Source organism: Heterocephalus glaber, unplaced genomic scaffold (genome assembly GCF_053883595.1).
Source record: "Heterocephalus glaber isolate CG9 unplaced genomic scaffold, H.glaber_assembly_v1.0 deba00001538, whole genome shotgun sequence".
Lineage (NCBI taxonomy): Eukaryota > Metazoa > Chordata > Mammalia > Rodentia > Bathyergidae > Heterocephalus > Heterocephalus glaber.
In genome coordinates, this window is record NW_028258333.1 from 4,268,005 (window position 1) to 4,280,279 (window position 12,275).

The window sequence follows — 12,275 nt, forward strand, 5'->3', positions numbered from 1 at the left end:
TTGGGAAGACTTTTCTGTCTTCCATTTGATTTTGAATGTGTGTTGTTTCTGTTATTCCTGACAGTACTGACCCAAACACTTAAGATAACTGTGTGGAGGCTGCTAGCGAGGACGCCTCATGCCTGCGTGGCCTGGAGGGAGCGGGGCCGTGGGCAGGCTCTTCGTCAGGTCAATGGCTTCCTCCTGGGCACTGGCCTTTCCCGAGGGGGCTTTGTCACAGGCACTGTCACGGGGGCAACCCTGCCCCATACGTATGTGTGGGGTGTACTTTAATTCACTGATAGTCAAACGGATACTTTTTTTGTCAGGATCAGGTTACACTAAGTACGTCAATTTTTGTAGCTAAAAAACTACTACGTTTTCTTCAGATTCTTCTTTCTTGGTGTTTTTTAAAATCAGTAAAATGGGCAAAAATAATTTTAAATATTCACAGTTTATGCTATTCTAGGCACTTAATGACATTTTTACTCTGTGCTGTAATGATGCTGGTCTTCAGGATTGCTGAGTGATTTTGGAGGGCTTCGCATCTTGAGAAAGATCAGCGTAAGTGGGCTGTCTTTGCAGGGAGTGTGTGGTGTGCGCGTGCGTGAAGGGCCTCTCCCGCTTAGCTTTTCCCAGTGGTGGAGCTCACGGAGGCCCGAGCTGAGGAGCCGGGGCCTCACCATGGCGGCCGTCTTCAGCCCAGACCCGTGCCATGCTCGGTAACACGCCCTCTCGCTCTGCCCGCCAGACTCGCTGTCCGTCTCCAGTAACGATGCCAGCCCCCCCGCCTCCGTCGCCTCCCTGCAGCCCCACGCCACCGGGGCCCAGAGCTCGCCGGGCCCTAAGCGGCCCGGCAACACCCTGCGCAAGTGGCTCACCAGCCCCGTGCGACGGCTCAGCAGCGGCAAGGCCGACGGGCACGTGAAGAAGCTGGCCCACAAGCACAAGAAGAGCAGGGAGGTGCGCAAGAGCGCCGACGCGGGCGCACAGAAAGACTCTGATGACAGTGCCGCCACCCCGCAGGACGAGACTGTCGAGGAGGTGGGTCTGTCGGCCTTAGCCAACGCGATCTCGCGAGGCCGAAGGCTGGAACCTCTCCAGTGCTTTTGCCTCTCAAGCTGTAGGTGTAGTTGCTTGTCTCACAAATCAACGAAGGGGGTTTGTCCAGAAATCACCCCATCGCACGTTCCCATTAACATCTCTGCTTCGCAGACTGCGGGGGGGGGGGATAGCTTGAAAGATGATTGGCGGCTCCTCCCTGGAGCAGGGTGAGAAGGAAAGCAGCCCCCTGCGAGCTCCCCAGTCCGCCAGCCCCTCCTCAGCCTCCTGGAGGCATCAGCACAGATTCCCGGGGTCAGCACTGACACCAGGGCAGCCTCCAGGTTTCAACTCGGAAGGACTTGCAGAGTGTCTGGAGCCTCCCATTTACTTTACCCAAGATTTATACTTACATCTTGACCTGAATTGAAAATACTCAATTAATTTTCTTTGCTGCCTGAAAAGTAAACACTGAGCTATTCCCATATCACCAAAGAAAAGTTAGGTCAGTCGGGAATGTTTTCTATGTCCTTTTATCCTGGGGGCTTTAAATTATACCATGAGAAGTAGAATTCCTTCATGACCCCTGATAACAGCCCTCAGTCAGTGAGGCACCCATAGGGTTAAACCTAGACTCCCCCGAATTCCATGCTGGTTCAGAAAAGACAGGGCAGAGACAAACAGGATCAGATTTATCTCATTTTGTTGATTTGGCAGGCATGCAGTTTCTGCTAGCTCTTTCCTGGGAATATTTTTGCTATGGGCTTTTACTGGAATAGGTAGGTCATTGTGTACTTAGCTATCTGTTTTACAGATCTGTAGAGCCAAAACTGAATTTTTACATAAACAAGAATAGAGGAAAATGAATATGATGCTTAATGCACATTCACATCTTGGATCATGTTTGTCTTGATGCCCTCACTATTTCAGTGAATTTTACTCTAACAAGGTAATCTAATGAAATCAGCCAGACCAAAGGAACTCAATAAACATGAGGGCTTAGTTCAGATTTCTGAACCTTGCTCTTTTTGGCTTCTTAGAGAGGGATGATGTTAGCAGTTCCTTCATTTGACAGGTTCATGGCCCTTTGCTTATCCAAATTGGCAAGCAAATGGTTGGATTGCAGCACAGGAATGAAGCTGCCATCAGAACCCCAAAGAGCCTGCTCCTGGTTTCTGCCCTCACCATGCGTTTCCAGTTAACCCCTTGGGCCCGTGTCTAGACCAGCACTGGCAGTGGTGGCCTGGAGTGTAATGAGTGAATGTCGATTTGATTTCAGAGAGGCCGGAACGAGGGCCTCAGCAGTGGCACACTCTCCAAATCCTCCTCCTCGGGGATGCAGAGCTGTGGAGAGGAGGAAGGGGAGGAGGGCGCCGATGCCGTGCCGCTGCCCCCACCCATGGCCATCCAGCAGCACAGCCTCCTTCAGCCGGACTCGCAGGACGACAAGGTATGGGGGCCCATGCTGTCTGGGCCAGGGCCAGGGCCCCTCAGGCGCGGCTCAACAGCCTCATTGCAAGAGCTGGGAGACCCCAGGGCTGTGGCAGGGCAGGGAGGCAGCCTGGTGCTCTCTGAAGCAGAGCAGCCTGTGTTTTGCCCCGGAGCGTGGACAGCAGATTCGTTTAGAATAAGCACGTGGCCAGCGGGTGCAGTTTCTCACACCCGTGGGGGCGTATGAACATGTTCAGTCACCTTAATGGTGCTTCAGTAATTGCTGCTTTTAAAGTAATTTTTAAGTTTCCTAACATATTGATTAGAGTCCCTGAGAGAACAGAGAAACCCCACGCAGTCTGCCCGAATGCAGCACTAAATGAATACAAGGCCCTCTTGTTCCGTCTCTGAGGTATCTGGCCCATGGGCTCCACTTTAAAATAAGATTGGGCCACTCACTGTCCAGTTACCTTTTCCAACATGCCGAGCGTGTTTGTAGCAGCACTGCCAGCATGTGGTGCACAGCCATAGTTACTAAAGTGTAGGGTCGGCTGAGAGCCACATGTCTCCTCTTTGTGTATAGACAGAGGCTTCAAGCCATGCGACTCTTTTTTTGTAAATTCTTACATAATCTTATTTTTCCATCCAGATTATAAACCCTTAAGATAAATATCAAAAAGGAAACCTGATTTCTGCAGCTTGCTCATCCTGTCTAGCATTCTGCGTCCATTGTGCCCCTCACACTTGTCAGGTGTCAAAAATCATGCTCTGAAGTCAGTGCTGAGTTTTGATTTTGGTAATAACCAAGCTTTCTAAATAAAACATGTGTTTGCAACATATTTTTCCTCCACTCTTCCCCTTCTTCCTTCCCTGACTCCCTTGCTGGTCTGTACTGGCACAGTCACTTGCTGGATTGACCACCCTGTAGTTGACAGCAACCTAGGATCTGCCACAGCCAGGGATTGATGGCTGTGAGGTCACATCCAGTCCCGATATAGTCCTCACCCAAAGCAGATGTTGCCATAGTCCCTTCTTCATAGAAGTCCACCTCCTCCCTCCAGCATGCTGTGGGTCTGGGCGCAAGGGCTCTGTGCTTGGATTTGAGACCTTAGAGTTTTGTATGCAGCTGAGGTGCAGCCCCTGAGCTGTGTGGTGGGGAGAGAAAAGGGGTGCCAGGGCGAGAGAGGCCCTTGGCCCCCGTGCATTGGAGTGACTAGCCGGGAAGTGGGAACATGTGGGTTATCTGACGGTTCCTGTTTCGTAACACCCTAAGCTATACCTTTTTTAAAAGCAGAAAGTTGAAATTTCTTAAATCTCTGTGCTTCTCCAAACAAGGAGGGACAAGGCTTTATTTATTCACCAAATAAGGGAGTTTTTTCTTCTGTTTAAAGAGTTAGTTGCATTATATTCTTATGTTTGCTAGAATCATGTATTGGTTACTGTGTTACCTCATTGGGTATTATCAATAGCAATTCTTCATTTTCAAAAATCTGTAGTGCTGTTCCCAGACAGTATATTATATTGTGACTAATATTTTGTTTTGTTCTGTTTTCTCTTTTTGTAAACTTTCACTGCAGCATTATGTTGATTTGTGTTCTGTGTCTGTTTTGGCTCAATTTCCTTACCTTTCCATTTGAATCTTTTCTTTTCTTTTTTCTTTTTTTGCCCATATTCCAAATTCCATTAGACCAAACCAGTGTTTGTTTTGTCAAATGCATAGTCCAATCCACATATGTAAAAGCCTTGTTGTAAGCGTATGGATCTGTACCTGTCTTCTGTGAGCAATGCATTGCTAGGACAGCTAGCCATGTGTCGCATGCATCTCTGCTGTCCTCAATATGAAGCAAGGCTCATATTATTTATGCCCACCTTCTAGTTCCCAGTTAACCAACAGTGCAAGTAATCTGCAAACATACCGTGTTTGCTAATTACTGAAATGAACCTAGCAGCCCCTCCCTCAGATTTCCTTACTGTCAACCCCATTACACCCTGGATTCTAGCCATAAGTGGCATCTGATAGCTTGTGAGGCCTCAGCTCTTCTGTACTCTGCACTAAGCATTGGGGAAATGGATGGCACAGAAAATGGTGAGCTTGTCCCCCTCTTCCCTGTCTGGTCACCGTACCCTGGCTCCTTTCTTTTTCTTTCCCCTTCTTCCTTCTCTTAATCCCGTAAACACAGCAAAGCCATTGTTAGTATCCTTTTTTGTTTCCTGGTTTTTTAAGGATTCACCCACTAGACCTTAAGCCTCTCGCTCTTCTGCTGACCACTCTGTTTCTCTCTCCTTAGCCTAGTGCCTAGCCAGCAGTTGCAAAGGTTACAGTTAGGAGTCTCCCGTGCCCAGTCCCCTCTCTGAAAACATTATGATGTTTCATGACTGCGGATTAAAAATGGACACTGTCCACCTCCCACACGCCTCCCAGACAGGTTTTAATGTTTCATGTCAGAATATTGTAAATTTAAAAGGACAACTCTAAATAAATGCAAACAAAGACAAACTTGTGGTCTTTTTGTCTGAAATTACTTTTTAAAAAGAGCTGGAGCTTGCAGAGGAATTCAGTCTGTCCAGTTTCTAACGTGAGGCCTCCCCCTACCCATCTTTTTCTGAACCTCTTCCATAGGCCTCCTCTCGGTTACTCGTCCGCCCCACCAGCTCTGAAACACCAAGTGCTGCTGAGCTTGTCAGTGCCATCGAGGAACTCGTGAAAAGCAAGATGGTAAGCCTTCCCGGGGCCGTCCAAGGGCTGGGAGACGCGTTCTGGTGGTGCGTACATGCAGATGGGTTGGCCTTCACCTGGGGATCGCTGTGGTCTGTAGAGTGTGCCTATGGCCACCAGACCACCCTCACTGACCAGCAGTGAGTGTGGGGGTCCCCACAATCACCTTCAGGTTCACTGGTGTATCAGAAGGATGCACAGAACTCTGGACAGCCATTATGCCCGCAGTTAGTGCTTACTGTGTAAGAGGACACGGGTTAAAATCAGCCTGGGGGACAGGTCCACAGAGTGGGTGTGGGAGATGCCGGGTCCAGGCTCGGGGTCCTCTCCTTGGGGTCACCCAACAGCATGCATCTCTAGCAGCCCTGTGCGCAGTGCAGAGTAACGTTGCTGGCACTGCTGCCCACCTGAGCCTCAGCGTTCAGACCTGTCGTTTGGACCCTGTCATGACTGTGGTCCACTGCTCCAGCGGCTGACATGGCTTTCCTACTGCTCTACAGTTCAGGATGGCATGTGACCTCTGAGTCCCCAGTGTAAGTCACTTCGCCAGTGGTGGCAAACCTACTGCGCACAAGCCACAGCAGGCTGTATCGTGAAGCTCTGAAAGGTTTGCCATTACTGGTGTAGACTCTGTTGACCCAAGACCCAAGGTCAACAAAGACATTTTTATCAAGCAGAGCCAGCCTCCCTTGGGGCAAGGCTGCCCTCTCACTGCACACAACCACTGGCGAGGCAGCAAGAGTGGGCAGCCGCATCCCGCCGGCCAGGTCGGTGACACCCGCATGTGGCTTCACAGCTGTCTCTGACTGTCTCCGATCATTGCTTTGTTTACATTGTTACGTAGGGGGTTTTGCTTAGTGAGTCCTGTGGTACCAGTTGATCAGTGTGGATTCATTTGATAAAAGCCCCAAATTAAATGTTCTTTGAAGTTAAACAAGCACACATTGCTTCTGACTGATTCCAATCAATGAATTTGTTCGGTTTTGTTGTTGTTGTTTCATTACTAGGGATTTGAACCCAGGATTTCACACTGAGCTACACCCCCACCCTTTTTTAGTTTTTAGTTTTCAGATAAGTCTCACAAAGGTGCCCAGGCTGGATTCAAACTTGCTATCCTCCTGCCTCTGTCTCCCAGAGTACTAGAGTTACAGGTTGTCAGGAGTTACAGTTACAGCTGTTTGTTCAGTTTTCTTACAAATGAAATGGAAAAACCAATGATAACTTTCTAGACAAGTATGTCCCACTGCTTATGCAAATGTGTTTATTGTCTTTTGAAAGCCACCCTCCCAAAATCAGTCCTCAGCTTCTACCACTAGTCCATTCTCCAGGCATGACCACTGTGAAAAGCTGGACATGTTTCCTCCAGGCATTTTCCTTGCCTTTCCTTTAGAAATGGAGTCATCCCTGGGGCCGAGGATTTAGCTCAGTGGTTTCACCACCTGCCTCAAAAGCAAGCACAAGGTCCTGAGTCTGACCCCCCAGTACCAAAAAAAAAGAAACGGTGTCATCCCATTTTTAAGATTCTGAGACCTAGTATGCACATCAGTATAAACAAATAGCTTTTCCTTTTAGTAACAGTGTGATGTTTCATTACATGAGTAATATGATGATAACACCATTAGAGCCGTACTCTAGGCCAGCACCATCATAAGTGCTAAGCACATACAGTGGACCCTTGACTTACGAACTCCATTAGTTCCTGAGGGCTAAGTCAGTACAGCTGAGATCTGGATGCTTACCTGGGTACATGCTGTAGATAACAAGAGGCAGATGAATCTTCCATTAACCTGATTAACCCTAATTGTTTGTATGTCAGGCCAATCATAACTTGAGGGTCCACTGTATTAATTTGTACAGTCCTCGTGACAGCCCACTTAATAGGCATGCATTATTACCCCATTTCACAAATGAAGGAACTGAGGTACACAGGCCATTTGAAACTTTGACCAGCCAATAAGGAACAGAGATGTGATTATTATAATTTAAGCAAATGCCTAGTATGTGTGTGTTTCCACTTTTTCACTACAATAAACATTATTATGAGTGTGATTAGAAATTGATCTGTAGGATCAGTTTCCACCATTAGAATTGTTAGATCAAAGAATATAAAGTTAGGAGTTTATCTTTCTATATTTTTGTGTTAACTAGGTATCAGATATGTCATTTCCCCACCCCTACCACATACACACACACATACATACACATCACATCCTTAAATGAACTGGCTGGCTTGGTCAGATGGAAATTATGTGTAAGAAAAATTCAAGCTGACATGTGTCGCCCTGCTGTAGCTAGAAATTTCTTCCTGAGCAGTCACGCTATTGTGGACAAGACACTGTGAACATTCCAGTTCAACAGGAAGGTTGCTAGGATTTGGAAGATAACTCAAGAACTTGGACTCCACTGGTCAAGAATTTGAAATCATATAAATGTGAACTAAGTTACAGCCATATTCTTGCTGCCTACTTAATGAGACAAGTTAATGTTATAAATGAAGGGTTATAAATTGTATCCACAATTTTTAAACATGCATAAACATTTAAAAAGCCACTCATACCCATCAGTCACATGATCATTTAAATTACTCCTGTGTGGTAATTGAAATGATTTCCCCAGGGCATCTTGTGAGGCAGCATTTTGTTTGCCTTCTAGTCGTTATTCTGTAAGGATCATTCCACTTCCAGTATCCATGTCTTCATTTGTTGTTACTTTCCACAACTTCTGAGTGGAAACAGGGTCTCAGGCGTGCTCTCTTTCATTCTTACTGGTTTACGCTCCTTTTTCAGTCCTGAAGAGTTAAACATTATCTGTTTACTCAGTTGAAAGAAAATTATCCTCACTTACATCTCTTTTTAAGTCACCAGACATAAAGCTGTTTTAGAAGTTTATAGACGGGTCCAAGGTCTCCTACCTAGAGTCGAGTTTCATCAGGCAGGTGCCTCAGCCTCTCTGAGACTGGGCTGGGAACGGGGACCCTAAACTGGGTGCTGTTTGTGAAGCTCCTAACAAGCTCCCTCCCCTTGGGGCTTTATATTGTAGAGGGCAGGTTCACCCCTTCTGCATTATATAGTAAAATGTAATCTAGGGTGTCTCAGGGCCGGGGATTTAGCTCAGTGGTGCCACTGCCTGCCTTGTAAGCACAATGTCCTGAGTTCGATCCCCAGTCCCCCAAAAAATCTAGGTGTCTCCTCTTTTTCTGGTTCAAGGGAGATACAGCTCTGCAGGGACTTCTTGTCACTAATCCTCTGATATTATACAGGAACTACTATGTTCATAACTCTAATGAACGATTTTAAAATCCTTCTACCTGTCCTGCTCCCTATCTCTGCTCTAGATCATCAGCCATCCTGCTTGTTGTATGGTGGGTGATCTCAGAGCTAGAGCACTTTCCTGATTGGATTGAACACCAAATTATCCATTCAAAGTTCTGTATGAATTTATTGGGTTGGGAGGAAAAGGAAGAAGCTACTCGACTTTACATAGTATGATGTCCACAGAACTGAGCATCCCTAAACCTAAAACCTGAAGCTTATTACGAAAAATAAAAAAGCTACCCCGAAAACTGTTCCCTGAGTTATGGACAATTAAAATGGAAGGCAGCGTAAATACTTGGCAGAGAGCTGGGCATGGTGGTGCACGCCTGTAATCCCAGCACTCAAGAGGCTGAGGCAGGAGGATCACCATGAGTTTGAGGTCAGCCTGGGCTACACAGTGAGTTTAAGGCCATAGTGAGACCCTGTCTCAAAAAATAAATACTTACAGAATAATGACAAATGCTGCTGTGTGACATTCCCAGGAAGTCCGCACCGGTCATTTTAAAGGCTCTGCATCTTTGCTGAGCATTGGTAACGGTGATGTGAAGGCTGCCTATTCTCACAGTGGTTACTTGGACTTAATTTTGGCCTTTTCTTCCCTGATCAAGACATAAAGGAAAATAGAAGAATGAAAATAAATGAAATAACATCTGAAGCTTAAAGTGTTACAACAACAACAAAACAAAGGGAAATGGAATGAATTTGTAGAGATGAATGCAGAAATTAATGAGCTGAAAAACAAGAGCTTAATGAAACCAAAGTCTGTTAACCTCCTCAAAAAAGAGAAAATAAGTAAATATTCATGAGAGTATGGAGTTGCTCAGTGGTTTCACTGCCTGCTACGCAAACGCAAGGACCCGAGTTCGATCCCCGGTACCCGCCCCCCAAAAGAGTATGGAGTTGTAAAGGAGCAATAAACTGAGGAAATTCAAGTATTTGTAAGGCATTATTCAACCCTTTGAAAGTAAATCTGAAATAAAACCTGGATGAAAGGAGGTAGGCCTAAGAAAACCTTTTATCAAAGTTAACCTCGGAAGAGCTTGTTAGAAAATCTATGCAGATCCATCTTCACATGAGAAACAGAAAGATGATGACCAGGACCGACGTGCTCAGCATGACTGAACCCAAAGGGCTTCACAGATAATTCACCCCACACTGCAGCTCTGAGGCCACTTTGGGCCTCATGTACATCTGTACTCGAGGCAAGCAGGCAGCGTAGAGCAAGGCAGGCAACCCTTTTGGAGCTTTCCGTGATAACAAACAGCCCGCTGCGGCACACATGCCGTGGGGTCGCCACCATTGGCATAGAGGCAGTGCCTCGTGAGCCGACCAGAAGCGAGGCCACGCCTGTGTCTCCACCAGGGTCCCTGCGCCCTTCCAGCTGCCCAGCTCCATCAGGGCACAGCGAGGACAGGCAGCTGGCAGGGGCCTGGAGCCCGAGGTGTCTGGTCCTGGCAGCTGTCTGGGAGTCCGTGACTCCCTCCTTGCCTCTGACCTGCACAGGGAAACGTGGAGCCACTGTCTGTCTTCTCTTTTTCCTCACTATTTGAGTGAGCAGAATGCACTGTAATGCACTTCAGCCGTCCGGGTGGACATGGGGCAGAGGCCCCTCCCTCCCTCCCCGGACTTGGGCCTCCGTCAAGATGCACCTGAGCACAAGAGCGCGGCACAGCTCTGATCCCACAGCCCAACGCCTCCTCCTATGCAAGCTGTTTATTTCCAAGGATGCAGCTTTTTGATCAGACTCTGCTTCTGAACTGCCTTAGTGCCAGCTTTTCATAAAGAGCAGCAGTTGGTGTTTTTTAACGGCTTGTGGGTTCTAACAAGATTGCACGCACAGACTTTGTGTCCTCAGAGCTCTGCTTAGGATGAAGTCAGATTCCGTTTGTCACTATGAAGGGGGAATAGCATGCATATCAGCAGTTCTCCTATGCTAATGTCCAATCATGTGCTCAGTGATGTGTTCTAATGTTACCACACGCATATCTATATTTTCCGTCCTAGATTTTGATGCCCTAATTTCAGCCTGTTGTGGACAGTAGCCAGTCACCATCCTTGATTATCTGTCTTCCAGGCGCTGGAGGATCGTCCTAGTTCACTCCTTGTCGACCAGGGGGACAGTAGCAGCCCATCCTTCAACCCTTCAGACAATTCCCTTCTCTCTTCCTCCTCACCCATCGATGAGATGGAAGAAAGGAAATCCAGCTCCCTAAAGAGACGGCAGTAAGACAGAAATGTTTCCATGCTCACTATTTTCCAGGTTCCCTCCTTTGTCACCTTCAAAAATGAGGGTGGGAGGGCCAGGGATTTAGCTCAGTGGTTCCGGTGCCTGCCTCACAAGCACAAGGTCCCAAGTTTGATCCCTGGTACCAAAAAAAAAAAAAAAAAAAATGAGGCTGGGATTCATCTCTGAATTAGCAATAAGCTGGTCCAGAGTGTCGTGATGAGTGACTGTATGTGTGGGAATAAAGCCCTCAGAACCTCATGAGGATACAGGGAGCCAGAGTTGCAGTTTCTGTTGTTTTATTTGTCTGTTACAATTTATAAATAAGAATGATACTAGACAAGAATATCTTCTGTCCCTTGAAGTGAGAAACTCCTGTAGTTTCTGTTCTATCTATGTAGTCATGAAAGAGAAAAGGCAACATAAAGTTGGAACCAGTCTCAAAAACTTGAATAGTTTTCAAATATCACTTATTGGTAGTGTTTCTCAACTCCAGTAAAGCAGTTTACGGTAAATTACAAAAGATTTAAACTCACCTCTGAAGAAGAAACTGCATGAGGACAGAGACTTGTTTTTACTCAAAAAATATATCCCAGCATCTTGAGTGGCAGTGCAGCACAGAAAGGTACCATGCCGATGTTGGTAGAGTTAAGGAAGGAAGGAAGGAAGGAAGGAAGGAAGGAAGGAACTTTTTCAGGCCAATTGAAGTTGTTTACTATCCTGATCAAATGATTGTCCTCTGTCATCTTAGTTACTGAACCTCACAGACACATACTTTTTTTTAAGTTCATGTTTGCAGTACATAAGGCTTACATTCATTGTGGAGAATTGGTACATGCACATAACACACCTCAAGTCAGTTTTTCCCCTCCACTACAACCCCTTTTTGCCAGCATCAGATTCATTTATCTTAAGTCCTCATTAAGTTAATCATCATACACTTCTGAGTGATGGGTATAGACCCAAGGAAGGCTTTAGCCATGTGAATTAAAATTTTTTCCTGTATCTCCATTGAACTTTGAAATAGCTTAATCATTTGAAAAAAAAAAAAAAAAAGCTCCTTCCCCTAGTTCATGCTTTCATAAAAGAATTAGGTCCAGGCTTCTTTTAGTTGTCTCTATGTGCGATCAGAATCTAGTACAGTGAATCACCCCAATTATGCCGAGGCTCCTGTGTCCGTGTGAGTGTCTTTTGACATCCAGAGCTCCCAGGGATCACTCTTGAACCTGTCAGTGGTTGGGACCCTTAGAACGCAAGACCCAGTTGTGTAAATGTGTTATATTACTCTCCAGTACAAAACGGAATCTATTCTGACAAAAGCAAAAAGAGTAGAGGGATTCATTTAGAAAACAACAAGTCTGGATTGTAAACACTATTTTTCTTTTTTTCTAGCTATGTTTTGCAAGAATTAGTGGAGACAGAGCGTGACTATGTGCGGGACCTTGGCTATGTAGTTGAGGTGTGTATTTTCAGAAATGTAATAGCTGTGTCAGTCCCAAGAGTTATTCAGAGAAGCAGGGTATTGGACAGTTTTACAGTGATAAACATCTTGCTTTCGCCAGCAACAGCA

The 12,275-nt window shown here is 46.2% G+C and overlaps 1 protein-coding gene across 1 annotated transcript in view; it reads left to right on the forward strand.

The window, feature by feature from the left end:
- The window catches only part of Trio (trio Rho guanine nucleotide exchange factor), a 314,560-nt gene that overhangs the window by 273,728 nt on the left and 28,557 nt on the right, over positions 1 to 12,275 (forward strand). Inside the window, 5 exon segments of the mRNA XM_004845192.4 lie at positions 731 to 1,023; positions 2,300 to 2,470; positions 5,072 to 5,167; positions 10,556 to 10,704; positions 12,098 to 12,164. Of these exon segments, the coding sequence (XP_004845249.2) occupies positions 731 to 1,023; positions 2,300 to 2,470; positions 5,072 to 5,167; positions 10,556 to 10,704; positions 12,098 to 12,164 (776 nt within the window).